This window comes from Aquarana catesbeiana, linkage group LG01 (genome assembly GCF_042186555.1).
Source record: "Aquarana catesbeiana isolate 2022-GZ linkage group LG01, ASM4218655v1, whole genome shotgun sequence".
In the NCBI taxonomy this organism is placed as follows: Eukaryota; Metazoa; Chordata; class Amphibia; order Anura; family Ranidae; genus Aquarana; species Aquarana catesbeiana.
In genome coordinates this window covers 291149834-291169423 of record NC_133324.1, presented here as the reverse complement: position 1 = coordinate 291169423, position 19590 = coordinate 291149834, and the positions used below count along the sequence as shown (strand labels likewise).

Below are 19590 nucleotides of genomic sequence, written 5' to 3'. Positions count from 1 at the left end.
GCCTAGAGGCCTCAGGGATCCCAAAGAGGACCAAGGGGGCTCAGTCACCTCTGCAAGAGTCAACTTAAAGGCAGAACGAAGCATTTCGGTCAGAGTCAGGATTAAAAGCCTCTGCGACTGAGAGGCAGACATCAACTGGATAACTTCTTGTCCAGATTGCTGGGAAGCAGACTCCTCTGCCAGGCCCTCCACAGAGTCCTGAGCTTTAAGCTTTTCCCCATCCTCAACCCATTCCTGCTCCAAACTAGGAGTCTACACGGAGGGGGATCTGTCACGCTTCCTGCTACCCTGCGGAATGGAGGCAATGATGCCAGCAATCCTGTGCTCTAACCCAGCTAGGGCCGAGGACAGTTCATCCTTAGTGACAAAGGATGAGGCAGCAGCGTTGACTGTAGGCACAATACCAGATAAGAGCATCGGCTCAGATGGCCCGGGAACCTCCGGTCTTTCTGGTCAGGAACTACTGACGACATTTGTGTGCCCTTCCCTGTAGCGTTAGTCCCGCTCCTCTTTTTTGAAGACATTTACTATCCACAAAAAGAGAGTACTTGGGCGTAGTATTAAAATACCTCAGAAAGGAGACCCTTTAATAGGGCTCGCCGAGCCCCTATAACAATCCTGCTAAGCACCTTTAGCCTGCCAAGCAACATTTGGTGACTCACGTGACCCGGGTAAGAAAAAAATGAACCGCTGTGTCTGTTCAGAGCCTGCCCTGTGTCCTACAGCTGCCTTCTGGAAGCACCACATGCTTGGCCTATACAGCTTAAATAAGCTGGGTGTGCGTGCGCACTCCTGATGAACGGGTATGGCTGTATTCACGTATGACGCGAATCCTCGTGCGCCCAGATAAAAGGCTACTGCGCATGTGCGGCGAAGCTGCGTGCGTCATGGCCGCCAAACAAACTGCTAACTGAGCATAGCGGCACTCTTGCGAATGCACGTGCGCCCTAGTGAACTAAGGCAAAATGGCGCACAGTTGTGTGTCATCATACAGGTTAAAAACAGCCAGACCCAAGCAAAAAGAGTACACTTTGCAAACACCCACAGCTAGCCCCACATGTATGGTCACCACACACAGGTGTCCAGCCTCTAGCTAGCTTGACTGATTGTTACAATTACTGGGATACCCCACAATAATAAGTAAAGGGGTTTCACTTACCCGTCCAGGCACAGGGCAGCTTAGAAACTAAGAGCCCAATCTTCACCCTTCACAGCAGGTTCCTGTCACTTGAGAACCTTCAAGGACTGGGTACCCTTTTCATGTTTAGGGTCCACTCCCTTGGACCTGTACAGCACCCTGCAGGAATGCCTTAGCGCCGTAGTGTCCAGAATTCCACTTTGCAGGGTCCAGCGCCCGGAGGCCACATTACAGGCAAAACCTTGCAGGATCTTGAGTCTTCTTTACGAGGCTCAGGTACCATTTATCTAAGCATATAAGCCTGTGTAAAATAGATCCGATCGGTCAATCCTCTGATTAATTTAAGAACCGTTTGTGGGACTAAAGACCTGGAGCTCAGAGATCTCAAACAAATCGTGCCATCTACCTTGCAGACACTGGTAAAAAACGGAAGTGCTTCCTGTGTGGGAGGGGTTATATAGGGGATCACATCCAGTCTGAAGACCTTTGGTCTACCAGTGTCCATTCACTTGATGATGGAGTATAACCCAGAAGGTAATGAATATTAGCCTGATTCTGTGTCCCATGATGTATAAAAAAGAAAATTAGAAGTAAATTCCGGCTGAGGAAGGAACCCTTGAAGGAGAATGAAAATCTGGAAGCCGATTCTGATCCATAGCCAGTTTGTCCCATGACAGAATTTGTAGAAGTAAGGCAGTCACCTGTCCTGGGCTTTAGATCTCCCATTTCTCTTGGTTCAAATCCACACCATGCCAGCTGTACCTCAGAAGAGGTGAGCTACTTACAAAAAAGGATACAGTGCAGAGGGGTGCCCTCTCAGTATCCCTTGAGGGCCCAGAGACTCCAGGTTGCACTGTGGCTTGTACTGCACAATCTGCAGGAACTAAAAGGGATTCGTATAGTGGGGTCAGTGTCCTAGATCCAGGTAGGTGAATACAAGAAGTGCCTGCACATGCATCGTTAAGCTCAGTGGGCTGCGTCTGTGCAGTAGCTTGGGTGGAAACCACCCGAGGCCTACTAGGCAGGACAATGGCCACAATGGACTACACACCTCTGCTCCCACAACCCTGGGAGTGCCCCCCCCAAATGGCATGCCCTAGAGAGGCCAAAGGTGGGACCCTAAACCAAGGTCAACCACGTGCACTAAAAATGCTGCAGAGCTGTGGAATGGCACACCCTGCAGGGTCTTTAGGGACTGAGCTCCACTGCAGCAGATAATGTCCCTGAATCTGTATAGCTCTCAGCAAGCTACCTCATGAGATGCAACTGCCTGCCAAGGTGAGTGTTTTCTGCAGTCTCCACAGCACGTAGCAGCTTACAGGCCTTTCCTATTCTCCCCCAGGGCTGAACGAAAAAAAAAAAAAGACAGCTCAGGAGGAGCAGCTATACCCAGCCATTGGTTGAGAGTGTAGACCTTTTTCAGGCATGCCCCTTTGACAGACTATTTGCTATAGGGGCACTGACGTGGACTTGACTTTGAGCCATACTGTGTGTCTATAGACACACAGAACGTGTCTTTGCCCTGCCCCCCACTCTCTCCTCACAGGCTGTGATTGACAGCAGCAGGATTAAGCAGTGCTGCTGCTCCTGGGCACAGCACTGGATCGAGCTCAAGTACGTACTTAGGGGGGCTGGGTGAGATCCTGTACGCAGGGAATGCATTACGGTAAAAACCTTCTACCTTTACAACCACTTTAAAGTTTTCAATTTACCAGTAATTAACTGGAAGTGGAGCATAACTTAGTTGTTTAAGAATCACCAATGTGATGTACGCTAAAGAAATGTATTGATTTATGCAGAATTATTCATGATTTTTCTATGAACACGTTTACTACCTGGTGTTTTGTAATCTAGCGGAAAAACGATGGTTGTTAGTATTCCTAACAAAAAGAAACATACCATAGTGCAACTAATGAGAGACCACAGTCCTATTTAAACAGATCAATTATTTAAATTATGGTGTTATCAGAGTCTATAGAAAGTCATAGAAGGTCTATAAAATGTCTATAAATGTCCCCATTGACCAGTGCTGGCTCCAGCATGCCAGTACTGGCTTAAGATTTGACAGGTTGCCAGCTCGAAAATCTGGACTGCCACAGCACTCTACTTTCTCTATGGAGATTGGAAGAAACTATCTACATCATATGTGAGTGGATATTGTTGTTTATTAAAAATGTTCTGTGCCCTGTGCTTGTGCTCTTATCTTTGCATTAGTACTCATGTTGGTCAATATGGCTCTCATGGATCAGCTTTATGCATGGTAAAATGTAGACTGATGCTCCTTAACCAATCTCCTTCGCTTCTATTGTATGTCTGGTCATTGTTTGGCATTCTTTAGGGTTACTAATCTGGCTACTTTTCTTCAAACTGTTTCAGGTTGTACACTTAATGTGTAACTGTTTTTTACATTTCTCTTACACAATAATAAATATGTAGTTTAAAAAATCCAAAACCAGGAATGGCCAAACTTTCAAATATGACTGCATGTCAGTTGTTAAATGAACACAGTATGATATATGATAGTGGATAACTTCTTATAGTGCAATTTCTACCTAAATGTAATGCATAAAAAGTCATTTGACATCTTGTATATTTTACTTCAGGCCATATGTTTAAGAAGGTTTTAGGTGCATTTATTTTGTTTTCTACAATATTAGCAAAGCATAGTAAATCAAGCATTCCACACTGAACAAGCACCTCCTTAGCTCATATACCAATGATCTAAGATCAGTGTGCTTGTCTGCTTGTGCCCTCCACGCATTTCACAAAAGGCAAAATTCAAAAATGCACAGTTTACCTTAAAAAAGTAGAAACATATTCAATTTTATGAATATAAACTTTCTGATAAAGTATATACAATCCTCATGTATAGTTAAGGAAGCATTGGAAGGGACACTTAACATACATCTCCAGCAGATTGGGACTGGGCATAGTTAGTTAGCATTACCGAATTAAACAGATTAAATGTGACATTTACGTAAATCAGGAATGTTCTGAGGCTTCCTGGGTGACAGATCCTTCATGCATTATGCATAACTGAGCAACAGAAATATATACTTTTATATATACATAGTCAAAGTCCAGCTTACCACATATACACATTTTTATCAGAATTAGGGGGACTACAAACTTTCTCAAAGTGAAAATTGAAAAATGAGGATCCAATATTAGTTCTTACTCAGTGAACCTATAAAAGATTTAGCACCTTTTCAGACATATTACCCCGGAACATAAACGTGATGGTTTATAAAGCAAAAATCTTGACTGAGGTAGCAGAAGCATTAAGAAGTAATTCAGCGGAGCATAGAGACTATAGTAACTGTCACATAACTTTTTGCACTTTCTGTATAGTGTAGTGTGCTCGTTAGTGTGAAAACTCTCAGACAGCTGTGCCTTTACCAGTGATGCTAGAGTTAATGCAAAGCTATATAAATTATACTTAGCATCATGTAATGAAAATGCATGTGTTGTTAAAAATATTCCATATACTAGTAATAGCTAGTAACTATAACCAGAGCCATTGACCTATTACTGTAACAGAAGTTCAAAAACAAAAAAGATAAAAAAAAAAAAAAAAAAAAAAGAAGATGTAGAGCTGAGGGTTGCTTTGTGATAGCACAAAAAAAGTTAAGGTGGTCCGCTACAATCTGAATATAAAAAGCATTTGCCTGTATAAATCAGACATTAAAACATTCCTTCGTGTTGGCTTCAGTTGTTTGTAGACACAGGTCCTTTATGGTTATACAGAAGACTGGTCCCAAACCTGAAGAAGAAAGAGGAAATGTGTATTAACAAACACAATATAGTACATCAAATAAACGTGGGTTAAGAAAGTTTAGCTGATTAATGAACATAAAATAAGAATATTTTAACTTGTTAAAAAACTAAATTTAGGAATCATAAAAATGTATTAATCTATACCCAGTGACCCAATGGCAACCGTCTACATGCAAGTTTTTTTCTTCTTTTGTGCAGGTAGGCATTTGTATTGCTAGTGTTCCCGGTGTAATGAAAATACTACTGTACCTTGCAGTATTAAACTCTACCTTCTGCGCTATATACTGTATAATACAGCTAAGGGCTCTTTCACACGGGGCGGATCAGTGATGATCCGCCCTGTGAACACCCGCTTGCTCAGCGGGGATCGCTCCGCCGATCCCCCCTGAGCAGAAAGATGACAGGTCCATCGCTGCACGCTGTGCAGCTACGGACCTGTCAGAGCGCCGCTCTCCCCTATGGGGGATCGGATGATGACGGACCGTAGTGTCCGTCGTCACCCCATCCGATAACGGATGGAAAAGTAGGTTTTTCCTCCGTTACACTTTTCGAATCGGAGCGGAGCGGGTCGGATGTCAGCGGACATGTCACCGCTGACATCCGACGCTCCATAGGGATACATGTATGTCCGTTTTTCATCCGAAAACGGAAGGATGAAAAACGGACATACGGATCCCTCATGTGAAAGAGGCCTTACCAATCCTTGGAGGTTTCTTGTGCCTGCATTTTGTTTTTTTGTTTTTTCAGGCTTATTTTCTGTGCAATGCTACCAGTAACACACTTTTCTGTCCTAAGGTGGCTATGGAGGAGCTGCATTGTGACCTTAGGTTGCTGACTCCTTACACTGTAGTACACTTTTACTCATTCCTATAACATAGGGGAAGGTGTTCTGTAGTTACAAGTTTACTGGATTTTTGGCAGGTGCAACAGGCTTTTTTTTTTGTACTTAGCATTTTTAAAGAGACAAAACATTATGGAAATGTTCATGTATTGCAAAAGATGTTCGACATATGTTTAAAGGCTCAGCCCACCAAAACAGATATTTTAGTTATAGGCAGTCCTTTCCAAAACCTCCTTTTTTCAGTGTGTGCTGTGTATCTAATATTTGCCCACTTTTCCCTGTAGGTTATACCAAGAAACGTTTGAAGTTGTCTGCTGATGACTTGTTATATTGTTTTGTCTGTGAACATTACTACAGGCAGTCCCCGAGTTACGAACGGGTTAGGGACTGCCTGTTTGTTCTTAAGTCGGATTTGTTCGTAAGTCGGAAGCGCATGCGTAGAACAGCAGAGATGTCGTTTACCGATGTTTTCAGACATTGTTTTCCGCTGTGCCCGCCACCTCCCGTTCGTAAGTAGGAGTCGTTCGCAAGTCGGAGGTTTTAAGTCGGAGGTTCGTAACTCGGGGACCTCCTATACTACCCCAATGGAAATATATTTTATTTCTGTAATGATGTATTGGTAAAGTAACAGAAACAATAATATAAAAAAAAAATCCCTCTTGCATAAAATAGTAGGTAAGTCAAGAGAGCAGATAGTACTACAGATGCCCTCTAGATGCATAGGAAAGCAATGTGATTTACATTGGCAACAAAACCAACAGTATCAGTTTTGGGTGAAGAAACCTATGCAAATAACATGTCTAAATGTATGCAACAATATCATCATCACCTTCACATTCTCTATTCTTATACTGTAGGTTTGTGTATAACTACAAAACATGGAAATTTATCCTACCTTATTAACTTGTGAGAGTGGAGTCCTCGCTCCCCCTGTAGGTACTCGGCCTCTACCACCGTCCTCAAACAATCGTCCAGGTGACCTTTCCCTTCTAGTGCTCAAAAGTCTTCCAGGAGACTTCTCCCTTTCCAAAGGCCTCCCAGGAGACTTGTCCCTGCGCATTTCAGTCCTTCCTTCTCGATATCGGTGTGGTGTACTAGGCTCCCGGACTAACCCTTGGACCTCACCTGGCACAGGGCTAGCTGCTATTCTTTTTGTTATGTGGTCATTATAGGAAGGTGGACCTCTCTTGTTTGGACTGCAATACAGAAAATGTAAAGTCTTTTTTTCAGGTATGCAGCTGAGCATGCATTCTATTGTAATCTTTTCAGTTATATTTCCTATTTCAATGGATGTGAAATTTGTAGGTACAAATGAACATTTATTCTGGAAAATGATTCATAAAAGACAGGAGGGAAGTGCCGATGGTTGCTAAAGAAAAGTTTAATTATGTAACCTACATTGGATAAATATAGCTGTAATCTTACTGGTTGCAACAGACAACATTTTAGACTTCTTTTATCTTAATCTGTTCCCCGATGCCTCAAAGGTACTGCAAACTATTGAAATTGCTGGCTGGTCTACATGTGATCTCAGCAAATACAATTAATATTTCTAGTGTATCTGTGTATTTCCGTCTCACTAATTGTGTGTTCTGAGAACAAATGGGCAAAAGATATTAACTGGTCTTTAAAATACAAAAGGGAGGATTTTCCGATACCTGCAGATCAACAATTTTCTATTTTGCTTATTATATTCTTGGCTTTTCAGTGTACTGGGCCAAGCATTATAAATGAACTAATGAAATACTACTTATGCTTTGAATTATCACAATGAAATCACAGCCGCTGGAGAAGTCCTGGGACCCCGTGGGTATAGGGCACTAGTGATGTCAGCTTGGTGGTGGATCACCTCTACATCTCCTTCAGCCCTGTGAGCACTGCTAGCGGCCATGATTTGCTATCATTGGCAGGGCTGGGACAGCTATGTAGATTTTGCATTTGTCCAGATATGTACTTTAAGTCCTAACATTTTTAATAAACTGTCCACTAGATGGTGCTTTTCCCTTTCTATACACACAAACAAGAAATCACATGCGATTCAGACAGGAATCACATCGCATTCCTGTTCAAAACGCATATGATTCTTTGCATTACAATTTGCCCCATTCATTTTCTATTGACCCAAATCACACCTCGAAGTGTCAGTTCGGGTATCTGGAGCATTTGCGCAAGTACCGATACTCGCGCAAATGCTTGGTATCGGAACCGATATCGGTGCATCCCTATATTAAACCCTTACCTCCCTTATCCTACACATCAACTCCATCTTTATCCTCCCACTGTATGTGGCCTGTAGATAAACCCCTTCACCACCTTCATCCCTCTGGGGTTTATTTACTAAAGTTGGAGAGTGCAAAATCACGCTCACAAGCTGAGGTTAGAAGTCATGCATAGCTGCATCAGATTCTGAGTGCACCAGCTTGATTAAATCTACAACCCATATGTGCTGTACAGTATCTAGCGCACCATAACAAGCTCCGGGTTTTAATTCCTCAATACCTGCATGATTTTTAATTTCCAAAAAATATGGCAAAAACAAGATCGCATTGAGCAGTCTACTATTCTAAAAAAAGCAGTCATTTTGGGGGTGTTCATGGCTTTTTAAAGTTAAAGGGACCATTTTGTTTTCATTTCTGTTTTTTATTCATAAGTCACAGAAAAATACAAAAATTAACTGGATACAGTGTTACATGACTGAGCAATTGTCAGTCAAAATATCACAGCACTGGAATCTGAAAAATGGCCTGCTAATGAAGAGGTTAAGACAGACTGGTAATCAAGTGGTTATAATGCCCAAACGTGTTCATTTTAACAGGTAGTACACTTAGAAATGCTAAGGGTGTGTAATGGTCAGCAAAATTACTATTGTAATATCCTCTGGGAAAAAAAAAATCTATATACACATACCTCCTTGTTGTTGATGGTGCACGATGAAGATCATTTACATTGTCTTTTACCAGATTGCCCTTGCAGCAGATCACTCTCAGTTTATCCTGGTAAACAGATGCCAAGTAAATGGCACTAGAGGAGATTGCTGGTCCCAGATATCGTGGATTTGGAATATCCAAATGGGCTCTGGCCGGAGCACTGCAATGATAAACTGTTTTAATTTCCCACTTTATTGTTTATTGAGCTTAATGTATTTGTTTTACCAAGACGACTTACCCTAGAGCAGCACGCCCCTGAATCTCAATTACTTCCAAGGAGTTAAAGTGTGTAACAAATAAGTATGGTTCTCTATACGCTAAACAACAAAGAAAAAGAAAGGCTTCGCCATTAAAATAGAGAAGAGGCAGCTTCCTACAGTTTAATTGTAATGAATCTCTAAGAAAACAATATTTCATAGGGGTATGCTATATCCAGCTGCTGGTTTGATGCCCACTGCACTGTTTTCTGCCAACCTTTTTAGTTTACAATAGCTAAAGCCAAGCATGGCAGAACGTACCTCAATCTAAATGGTTTGAATGCATCCAGAAATGATGCTGACAAATGTGAAAGAAAACAGGATTTTTGTATTTGCCATAAAATCCTTTGCTTGGAGTTCTTTAGGGCAGTGGTTCTCAACCCTGTTCTCAAGTACCCCCAACAGGCCATGTTTGCAGGTTTTCCTTTATCTTGCACAGGTGCTTTAAATCAGAGTCAATGGCTTGGTATTTTGGACAGCTATTTTGTCTAAGAGAAATTTCCAAAACATGGCCCGTTGGGGGTACTTGAGGACATGGTTGGGAACCACTGCTTTAGGGAACATGGTTACATACATACAAGAGTGTTATGCTACAGAAGTTTGGACAGTAGCAACAAAGTCAGCCAGATATAACCATTCCCACTCCCATTAGGCTCCAGTTTTGTGGAAAAAGCAGTAGTAAGAGTGAATCATAAAGAGGGGTGGGACAGTTTTCCCCTAGTGAAGCCCAAGAAAAAGATTTAAATTAGGTACAAAAATCCTGTTTTCCTTAATATTCATTAGAGAACACAGTTGATTCTGAGACACGAGGGAGATCCAAAAGCAGTCCAACTGATTGGTGAACAACACAGCAAGTGAAATACTAACAAGTACTCCTAGACAACAGTGTACAACTGGTGTAGCTTGCAGCACAATGCTCCTTGAAAGACCGTAGTTAGTTGGCTTTTAATCTGCCTCAGTAGCCTTCTCTGCCTTTTGGCTAAGATCAAGTGTAGTATCTGTTCTTATCAGTTACCTATTATAAGTGGTGGCGCTGTGTTACTGTCCCTGATCCACGACGGTGGGTTAGGGGTGGTGGTGGCTATGCAAATCCACTTGGCGTAATGGTAACCTGGAAGGTTAGTCACAGGGAAAGCCGAAAGCGGACTGCTCGACATAACTGAGGGCCGTTAATAGGTCTCCTTTAGAGAAAGCCGGAAGAGAAGCCTCCTGATGGGGATGGAGAACCACTGGGTCTGGCTGAAGGGTAGGGTCCCCAGCCTTCTGGCCTAGATTGGTGTAGTTCCTGTTCCTGTCAGTTTTCAGGAAAGAACACTTGGGCCGGCCATTGTATTGCACAATGGCCACTTTCACTTCCTCTTCTCACTTCATTCTTTTATTTATTTACCCTGTGTTGTCACTGTGTGACTGGTAGGGTGTGGATCCTTGGGCCTACCCTGAAAGTCTTGGGAGGGGGTGGACATGGCCTCCAAGTACTGGGGTGGGTCTGTTCCGGCAGACCCTCCAGAGAACGGGGTCCGCCTGGTTTCGGCCAGACGAGCCATAGTGTGTACCTCAGTCCCTGTCTGGAGCCTAACATGGGAGGACCATAGTACACACGTTGCACGTTTTGTGTTTAACGATTTATGTGTGCGCACTTTGTTTGGCACCGGGTGGAGTTACTGGGTGTGTTTCACACGCCACTGGCTTTTAAAAAAAAAAAAATCTGCCTCAGTCGCCTAGAAATACTGGAGAGAGAAACGGGTTGTCCCTTTGGGGAACCCTTGGGAATAATAAATAAGGAGTAAATCTCTTAAATGGAATCCACAGCTGAGAGATAAACTTGAACAGTTTGTACCGCATCCAAACAATAAAGAGGTAGCTCTTTGGGATGTACAGATGCAAGAAGGTAGGGTTGTAAGTATAATGTGAGGGTTATGGTAAAAGGAATAAAGTACCTTGGGAAGAAAGGAGGCATTAGGCCTCAAGACAACCTTGTCCCGGTAGCACCACCATAGGTGATGGCAACAATGGAAGGTACCTAGTATGTGGGAGCAGACAGAGAAATCTCTCTGGTGGGTTCAAAAGTGTTTGTGTTTTTTTTTTTATAAGAACCAACAGAACCAGGCTGAGATCCCACCGAGTCCCAGGTAGACTTACAGGGGAAATTATGTAAGCAATGCCCTGTACAAAGGCTTTCATCAGTGAATGTGTGACAAGCTGCCTTTGAAAAAGAATAGCAAGAGCCGAGAGCTGATCTTTCGTGGTACTCAAAAGCCAAATACTAGCACAGACTGACTGGAAGCATCCCACAAATTACTTTCTGAAACCAAAATGTATTGCCTTGCAACATGTGATGTACATCTTTCAGGTTGTAGGACCTACACACACAATGTTTTCCTACATTATAGGGCACACAGCAGGGCATATTAAATGGGTGCAGGGCTCAGTACATTGCAACACTGTACCCAAACAAAATTGTTATAATTTTTTCCCACAAATAGAGCTCTCTTTTGGTGGTATTTGATTACCACTGGGTTTTTTATTTTTTGCTCTACAAATAAAAAAAGACCGAAAATTTAGAAAAGAAAAACAGGATTTTTAAAACAGCTTACCTGTAAAATCCTTTTCTTGGAGTACATCATAGGACACAGAGCCTCAAGTAATTACTTGGTGGGTTATGGGCCTACCTTCAGGTGTTGACACTGGTATAACCAATACAGGAAGTTGACTCCCCTATATAACCCCTCCTCCTTCCAGGAGTCTTCAGTTTTTGTAGCCAAGCAATATAAGCAATATACTTTCACCCCATAAAACAGAGGGGCGGGAGCGCTGTGTCCTATGATGTACTCCAAGAAAAGGATCTTACAGGTAGCTGTTTTAAAAATCCTATTTTCTTTATCGTACATCATAGGACACAGAGCCTCAAGTAATTACTTGGTGGGATGTCCCATAGCAATGCTACTTGAGGGGAGGGAGACACAACTCGTAGGGCACCCCCAGACCTTGAGGAATTATACTGCTGCTTGCAGCACACTGCGCCCGAAGGCGATATCCTCATTCCATTTTACATCTACTTGATAAAATTTTGTAAATGTATGCACTGAAGACCAAGTCGCGGCCTTGCAGATCTGAGACATGGAGGCCTTATGACTGCCCAAGAAGCAACAACCGCTCTGGTAGAGTGCGCCTTAACTTGAAAAGGGGGAATCTTTCCCTTTAAATCATAAGTTCGAATTATAATTTGCCGAATCCTCTTAGCCACAGTGGATTTTGACTGCCTGTCCTTTTTTAGGACCCTCTGGCAGAATAAATAAGACATCAGTCTTACGAATCTGAGCAGTTTTCTTTAACTAGATCATCACTGCTCTCACCACATCAAGACAATGTAGTGACTTCTCTACCTTGGAACATGGTTTTGGAAAAAATGATGGCAGAACAATATCTTCATTCAGATGAAAGCCTGAAATCACTTTTGGCAAAAAGCCTGGACGAGGGCGTAACACCACTCTGTACTCATGAATAATCAAATAAGGCTCTTTACAGGAAAGAGTAGCCAATTCTGAAACCCTCCTTGCTGAGGATACAGCAACCAAAAATATCAGCTTCCTAGTCAGAAGGACTAAGGGAACATGCTGTAATGGTTCGAATGGCGTTTTTTGTAACACTGACAAAACTAAATTCAAGTCCCAAGGGCTTAAGGGTGATTTAACTGGCGGATAAATCCGCATCACTCCTTGCATGAAACCCTGGACTAAAGAATGCGTAGCAAGTGGTCTTTGAAATAAAATTGATAAGGCTGAGACTTGGCCCTTAATAGTACTCAGGGCCAAATTCATCTCTATGCCTACTTGTAGAAAGGCAAGAATTCTGCCTCTAATATATCTCCGAGGGTGCCAACCCTTGGATTCACACCAGGAAACATAAGCTTTCCAGACTCTACAATATATAGCTCTAGAAGCTGGCTTCCTAGTGTTAGTTAAAGTAGAAATAACTGCCCTGGAAAGCCCACGTCTTTTCAGAATGTGGTTCTCAATAGCCAGGCCGTTAAATTTAGCATTCGTAAAGTAGGATGGAATATCGGCCCCTGTGAGAGCAGGTCTGGCCTTAGTGGAAGGGACCACAGATCCTCCACTGCCATCTTTACGACCTCTGCATACCATGACCTTCTGGGCCATGCTGGTGCTGCCAGAATTACCGGTTTTCTTTCCAGCTTGATCCTGCAAAGAAGTTGAGGCAGCAACTGAATAGGGGGAAATGCATAGATCAGTAAAAGCTGATCCCATAGTATCACCAACGCATCTGTTCTGCATGCGAATGGATCCTTTGTTGTGGACACAAAGTTGACTAACTTTATGTTGCACTGGATGCTAGAAGATCTACATCCGGAGTCCCCCATCCTTGACAAACAGCCTGAAACATGTCGGGGTGAATAGACCATTCCCCTGGGAATAATCTGCTGGCGGCACATGTAGTGCGCGTGCCAATTCTCTATTCCCGGAATAAAGACTGCCGATGGGCATGGAATATTTTTCTTTCTGCCCAAGTTAGAATATGGTTCACTTCTCTCTGCACTGAGAGATTCTTGGTGCCCCTTTTGGTGAATGATATAGGTCACAGCCGTGGCATTGACGATTGGATCCTGTTGGGACAATCCCTTAACCTGGAAGTCCAGGCTTTTAGAGCCAGACGCACTGCGAATCACACCTAATCTCTAGGATGTTGCTGGGCAAGGCTCTTTCGGTACTTGGACAGTTGTCTTCTGTCATTACCACTTACCAGATAAGTGGTCTGAAGGATTTACCCTTTAGGACATTCTTTAGTAACCACCAATTGAGGCTTTGGGACAACCTTGGGGACAGCCGCATTGGCAAGTCCAAAGCTTGGATCGTTTTGTTCCAAGCAAATAGAATACTGTTTTGCAACATTCTCGAATGGAACTGGGCAAAGGGAACTGCTTCGAATGAAGCCACCATCCTTTCTAACAACCTCATGCAAAGGCGAATGGAGGGACCTCCTTTTGACCTGACCATCTGCACCAACTCTTTTATGGAGTTGTGTGTTTTTTTTTTTTTTTTCTTTCTGGGCAAGAAGACCCTTTTTCTGGGCTGTATCTATGATCAGACCCAAATACTGCAGCCCTTTTTTAGCGATTTTAATGGAGACTTTACTAGGTTGAGAACGCAACCCAGACCTTTCCAGGTAACTGGTTGTAATGCGTACACCTTACTCCGAACAGCGATCGGTCTATTAGCAATAGATCGTCTAGGTATGCCAAGACTGTTTAAGCCCTGTGCCCTTGACCTGGCTACAGGTGGGGCTAGCACCTTTGTGAACACTCGAGGTGCTGTAGCTAGCCCGAAGGGCAAGGCTATAAACTGAAATGCTGCTGTTCTACTTCGAACCGCAGAAACCTTTGGTGAGCGGGAAATATATGGACATGCATCCCTGATGCCGATAAGCGCCAGAAGTTTTCCTCCTTGCAGGATAAAAAATACTGACTTGATCGACTCCATAGAAACAGCGGCTCTTCAGGAACTGATTTAGATTCTTTTAGATCTAGAATGGATCTGTTGAATTTCTGCGTGGCTCTGTACATGTACAGGAAACGCATGAAAAAGGCAGTGAAGGTTCCAAGGAACCTAAGAAAAAACAGAACTATCAGCTGACTCTAATAGAAGTAGCTTGAAAGAGGCACAAATCATCTCTGCAAGAGGTTTGTACCAGCAATTTCTCAGACTGCGAGGCTGAAAAAAAGTTCAACTCTAGTTGTCTCCTCTGCAGAGGAGTACTCGGTTTGCCTCTCTTCCCGATTACCTGAGGGTAATCCTTCATCCTCTACCCACTGTTCCCTTGATAAGGGATCTCAAGTGGGGGATCTAACACGCTTCCCATCCTTGGATAGCGGATGCGATTAAAGTCGCTAATTTTCCTTCTAGGCCCTGCAGGGCAGAGGAAAAACGCATCTTCAGTCATGTATACAGGGGCTGAATATTTTCTCCTCTTAGGCTCAGTTTCCACTATTGCAACCCCAAAGTTGCGGGATTTTACCGTGATCTTTTGCTGCCGAGAATACGTCGGGGCGCGATTTTGATGCGACAGGAAACAATGCCTGTGTATTCTAGAGTTTTAAGTTGCATCAAAGTGGTAAATAGTGCAGGGACTACCTTGAAGTTGCACAGATTTGAACAGTATTTCTTGGAAATCATGCCCTAGAGTCTGACGGTGGAGGCCGTCACCGCTGCCTAGAGGCAGCTGCCCCTGCGCAGGGGAAGGAATCCCTTTAAGTGACTATCCAAGGTCACAAGGAGCCAACGTGAGGACGAGGTCCCACGTCTTTCAGGAAGCCTCCCATGGCTATGCTGGCCGTCAGAGTAGTTAACCTGTGAGGAGTGGCTCCTTCACTAGTGAACGCCGACATGTGGATCTGAACCCATGTCTGTCAGGAAGTCTCCCATGGCTGCACTGGCCGTCAGAGTACTTAACCTGTGAGCTGTTGTAGCTTCACTTTAAATAAAAGGACCGTTACACCTTCTACTGGACAAAAGAGCTTTACTGCTAGAAATCATTTGGATGTATTTAATCAAACCTTCCCCAATGAAAAAGGAAACTAGTCAGACACCCTTTTTTGCAAGATGCTTCAGCTGACCAACCCTTTTAACCACAGGGTCTTAAGCATGCGTTTTAGCACAAGCGCAAGGCGAGCAGCCTGGTGGATAGGGTCTTTTATGGCATCTATGGCGAAACATAGCGCCATTGGTAGGAGGATTTTAACAAAAAAATTCCAACTCCTTATCTATTAGATGCTTAAGCAATTATGCATCTTTATTGATGCTGGAAATCGCAGCGTCTACTACTGGTACTTTCCAACCTTTGTGAATTTTTCCTCCATGATAGAGAACTGAGAATCTCTTTGGAGGGAAAAAATGCTTATCCAGATGATCCCATTCAGCATAAATAAGCGCAGTAAAAGGTTGAGGTTTTTGTTTTTTATTTTTTAAAAAAACAAAGAAGGGACCTGGACTTTCAGCTTACTCTGTTAGGAGTAGTATAAAAAGTGGAATGAACCATCTCTGTAAGAGTTTGTACCATCAATCTGTCAGATTGTGAGGTTGCATAAGGTTCATCAACTGTTGTTTCCTCCGCAGAGGAAAATCTGGCTTGTTTTTCCCCCGTGATCACCTGAGGATAACACCTCATCCTGTGCCCACTGTTCCCTTGGAAAAAGGGGTTTGAGGTGGGGGAGGGGGATCTAGCATGCTTCCTATCCTCTTGGATGGAGAATGCGATTAAATCCGCTAATCTTCCTTCTAAGCCCAACAGGGTAGAGGAGAATGCATCTTCAGTCACATACACAGGGGCTGAAGTGTGAGAAGCAGTTGCACCACCAATTGCTTCCAATGATTCACCCTGGCTTGCCATGTCAGGTATCTCCGGAGAGGATGACAGTGTGGAGGCATGACTGGAGTTCCCAGCGCCTGGGGGTGGAATCCTTAGTACCTTTGTGGTGCACTGGAAATCAAATGTGCTAAGCACAACAGCAGAGGCACTTTAACAAATTATAGTATTTGCTGAACAATAGTTTTAGCAAAAGAAAGCAATGTCACCATAAGGATCAGCCTTTGATGCTGAGTACCATAATATTTCCTGTGCTGGAAATGCCTGTTTACACACCTTTACATGCCCAGCGCTCCTGTGTCTCTTAGTGTGACAGACTTCTGTCTTCAGCATATGAACTGAGAGCGTCTGTGTTAAGCCTCAGGTGAGAACCTGATTACACATAAGTGTCAGTGGTTACCGCACCTCTCCAGGAGGAGAGGGGAGGGGAATTTTTATCAGCAGTGTTTGTTAAGCTCCTAGTTTTAAAGGAAGACTTTATACAAAAAAATGCAAATGGCTGGTTTTGTATGTTCATAAACTACTGCTGTAACCCCTTTAAATCCCTCAGAAGAGGAACATCATCTGTTCAATTAAGAACTCCCCTCTGGCTGCAGGGACCACACCCGCTGCTATAACCAGACACAGAGCTGCTGAAAAAGCATCGTACTAGGTAAGTGTAATATACTCCCTCTAGAGGAGACATTTTAAGGCATACAGTTATACATATTTTTTGGAGAAAAAGGCACAGGTGGACTTTTTACAGTTCCTAGGCTTCTCCCCTTACCTTACCCTCGCTGCAGGATACTGCTGATTTAACAGACAGATCCAACTTTCACCCATCACGGTGGGCAGCGTAGTTAAACCTTCAAAGACTGGGGCCCTTTTAATAGGGGCTCCGCTCCTTTGGACCTGTATAGCACCCCTCAGGAACAACTTTAGGTAACATGAAAAACCAAAAAAAGAGTCCTGGTTCCTAGGGTCCAGCTCTCAAAGAGAAGCTTACAGGCAAAACCTAGTTCTTCAATGCGAGACCCAGGTACCATCCTATGGCCACAGTGGCGAGGATGGATACGGTTGTGGAGGTTTTTTAAATCCAGCATGGATCCCTCCCTGGAGCCCCTCAGAGCACATCTTCACTCGTGACCAACACCTTAGACACTGGTAAAAAAACTGAGGACTCCTGGAAAGAGGAGGAGTTATATAGAGTAGTCAACTTCCTGTATTGGTTATACCAGTGTCAACACCTGAAGGTAGGCCCATAACCCACCAAGTAATTACTTGAGGCTCTGTGTCCTATGATGTACGATAAACAAAAAAGTTTTGCTTTGTTTCTGTTATAAAACCTTGTAAATAAGTATGTTTTCTCTTTCACTGATGAGCAATGATGAGGCGACACTGATGATGAGGCACTCATAGGCGGCACTGATAGGCAGCACTCACAGGCATTACTGGTAGGCACAGATTGGCATTTCTTATGGGCACTGATTGGCATCCTAGGTGGGATCTAGTGGGCACCCTCCATGGGTCTGCACTGATAATGCGCTGATTATCAGCGCAGACCCCCCCTGTCAGGAAAGCAGCAGATCGGCTCTCCTCTACTCATGCCTTGTCAGCACAAGTAGAGGAAAAGCCGATAAAGGGCACTTCCTGGTTACCATTTGATCAGCTGTGATTGGACACAGCTGGTCACATGGTAAAGAGCCTACATCATAGGCTCTTTACCAGGATCAGAGATGCAGTGTGTCAGACCGACACACCACCGATCACCGCGCTGGGCTCTCCCGGGGGCACGTGCTAGAGGCTTATCCTGCTGGACAGCATATGACGCAGAGTCAGGATAATATAACCACTTTCCAGCCGTCATTCTGCTATATGGTGGGGGGGAAGTGGTTAAGAAGGGAAAAAAGAAATAGGTTCACTTTCATATTGCTTAACAAGCAACATATATTTACCTTTTCTTTACTGCCCTGTTGCACTGCTCAGCTGCCCAAAATGAAAAATAAATAAATAACAATTCTCCAACACCCACGTGACAGTGCATGGGGAAAAGCCATGCACCTTTAATTTCCCATGGAGTAACAATCTCCTTCATACCTGGGCTAGAAGCAATAAATACCTTTTCAGCCTTGGCAGCTGAAGGTAGTGGTGGATAAGCAAAGCAAAAAGGAAGTACATGCTACTGGAGAGGAGGGCATTAAGGCAAATCACAGGTCAGCTTTATGCAAGTTACATTAAAGTTATACATTAATAGAACATCGTTAAAAAAAAAAAACAACTTACACACTTACCGAATGCAAGAGGCAGCCGACTCCATTTCAGATCATCTGTTCGGCTTCGCCTTCCATAAGAATCAACAAAAACACCAAACTCTGCAGAGAAAAAAATGGAGAGAATCATCACAGAATACTAGTAAAAAAAATATATATAAAAGAAAATATTTCTTAAAATAAACAAATATTGTTACCATGGAAACAGAGGAGGTATTCTTCCCTCTGTCCTGTGCTGTTCACCTGCATTATAGCAATGGGAAAACTATTCGATGAAGAAGCAAATACCGCTGAGGCCAAAGAGTGGTCATTTTTATCCAGGAATTCTAGAGAAAACAGTGATGGGTTTAATATGTATAACAACCAAAACTTACTATAAACATAGTTGTGTTCAAACAAAGTTTATTTGATTTCCATGACCATCATTCCATGGTAACAGGCTGGCCATACACCAGTAAAAGTTTAGGTTTGATGTTAGATCAGCACAATGTAATAGCTACACCCATGGAGGAACTAGAACTATTACTCAGCTTGAGTCAGAGAATGGCAGCTTCTTTCAGAGACTTCTGAGAAAGGCATTTTCCTGATGCCAGACATGTCAGCATATATATGATATAGCTCCACCCCTATATCCACCCACAGGACCTGTTTAGCTCTATAAAAGTCTGACTGAGAGCTACCTCCCCCATTGGATCATTTTGTCCCAAAAGTGGCATCGATATTTCATCTCTCCAGTGAATGGGTGCTTCCAGCCTTCCCAGCGGAATCAGATGCTGATCTGCATGAGTCGGACATTCCAAAAGTCCTCAAAGCCTATCTCCAGGTTACTTCTACATTCAGAAGTTCTGACAGACTTTTTCATCATGAAAATTTAAAGAGAAAGAGGCCTCGGCCAGAACCACCTCGGCCTGGATAGTAAAAAATATTCACCTGGCATATAGAGCCGGGAAGGATCCTCCAGAAGTAATTAGAGCTCATCACTCAACCAGGGTGATGTCATCTTCTTGGGCGGTACGGGCAGGAT

At 43.4% G+C, this 19590-nt stretch overlaps 1 protein-coding gene and 1 pseudogene across 6 annotated transcripts in view; one reads left to right on the top strand and one right to left on the bottom strand.

Annotated features, from left to right (window-relative positions):
• Positions 1 to 3930: 3930 nt before the first annotated feature.
• The window catches only part of CIT (citron rho-interacting serine/threonine kinase), a 244589-nt gene continuing 228929 nt past the window's right edge, over positions 3931 to 19590 (bottom strand). For all 6 annotated transcript variants that reach the window (XM_073629324.1, XM_073629322.1, XM_073629325.1 and 3 more), the window contains 6 exons: positions 18764 to 18892; positions 18588 to 18668; positions 8922 to 9000; positions 8664 to 8843; positions 6652 to 6952; positions 3931 to 4901 (listed from right to left, as the gene is read on the bottom strand). In XM_073629324.1, coding sequence (XP_073485425.1) covers positions 4878 to 4901; positions 6652 to 6952; positions 8664 to 8843; positions 8922 to 9000; positions 18588 to 18668; positions 18764 to 18892 — 794 coding nt within the window. In that variant the 3' untranslated portion in view covers positions 3931 to 4877. The remainder of the gene's footprint in view (positions 4902 to 6651; positions 6953 to 8663; positions 8844 to 8921; positions 9001 to 18587; positions 18669 to 18763; positions 18893 to 19590) is intronic.
• On the top strand, positions 9900 to 9997 carry LOC141124406 (U2 spliceosomal RNA; annotated as a pseudogene).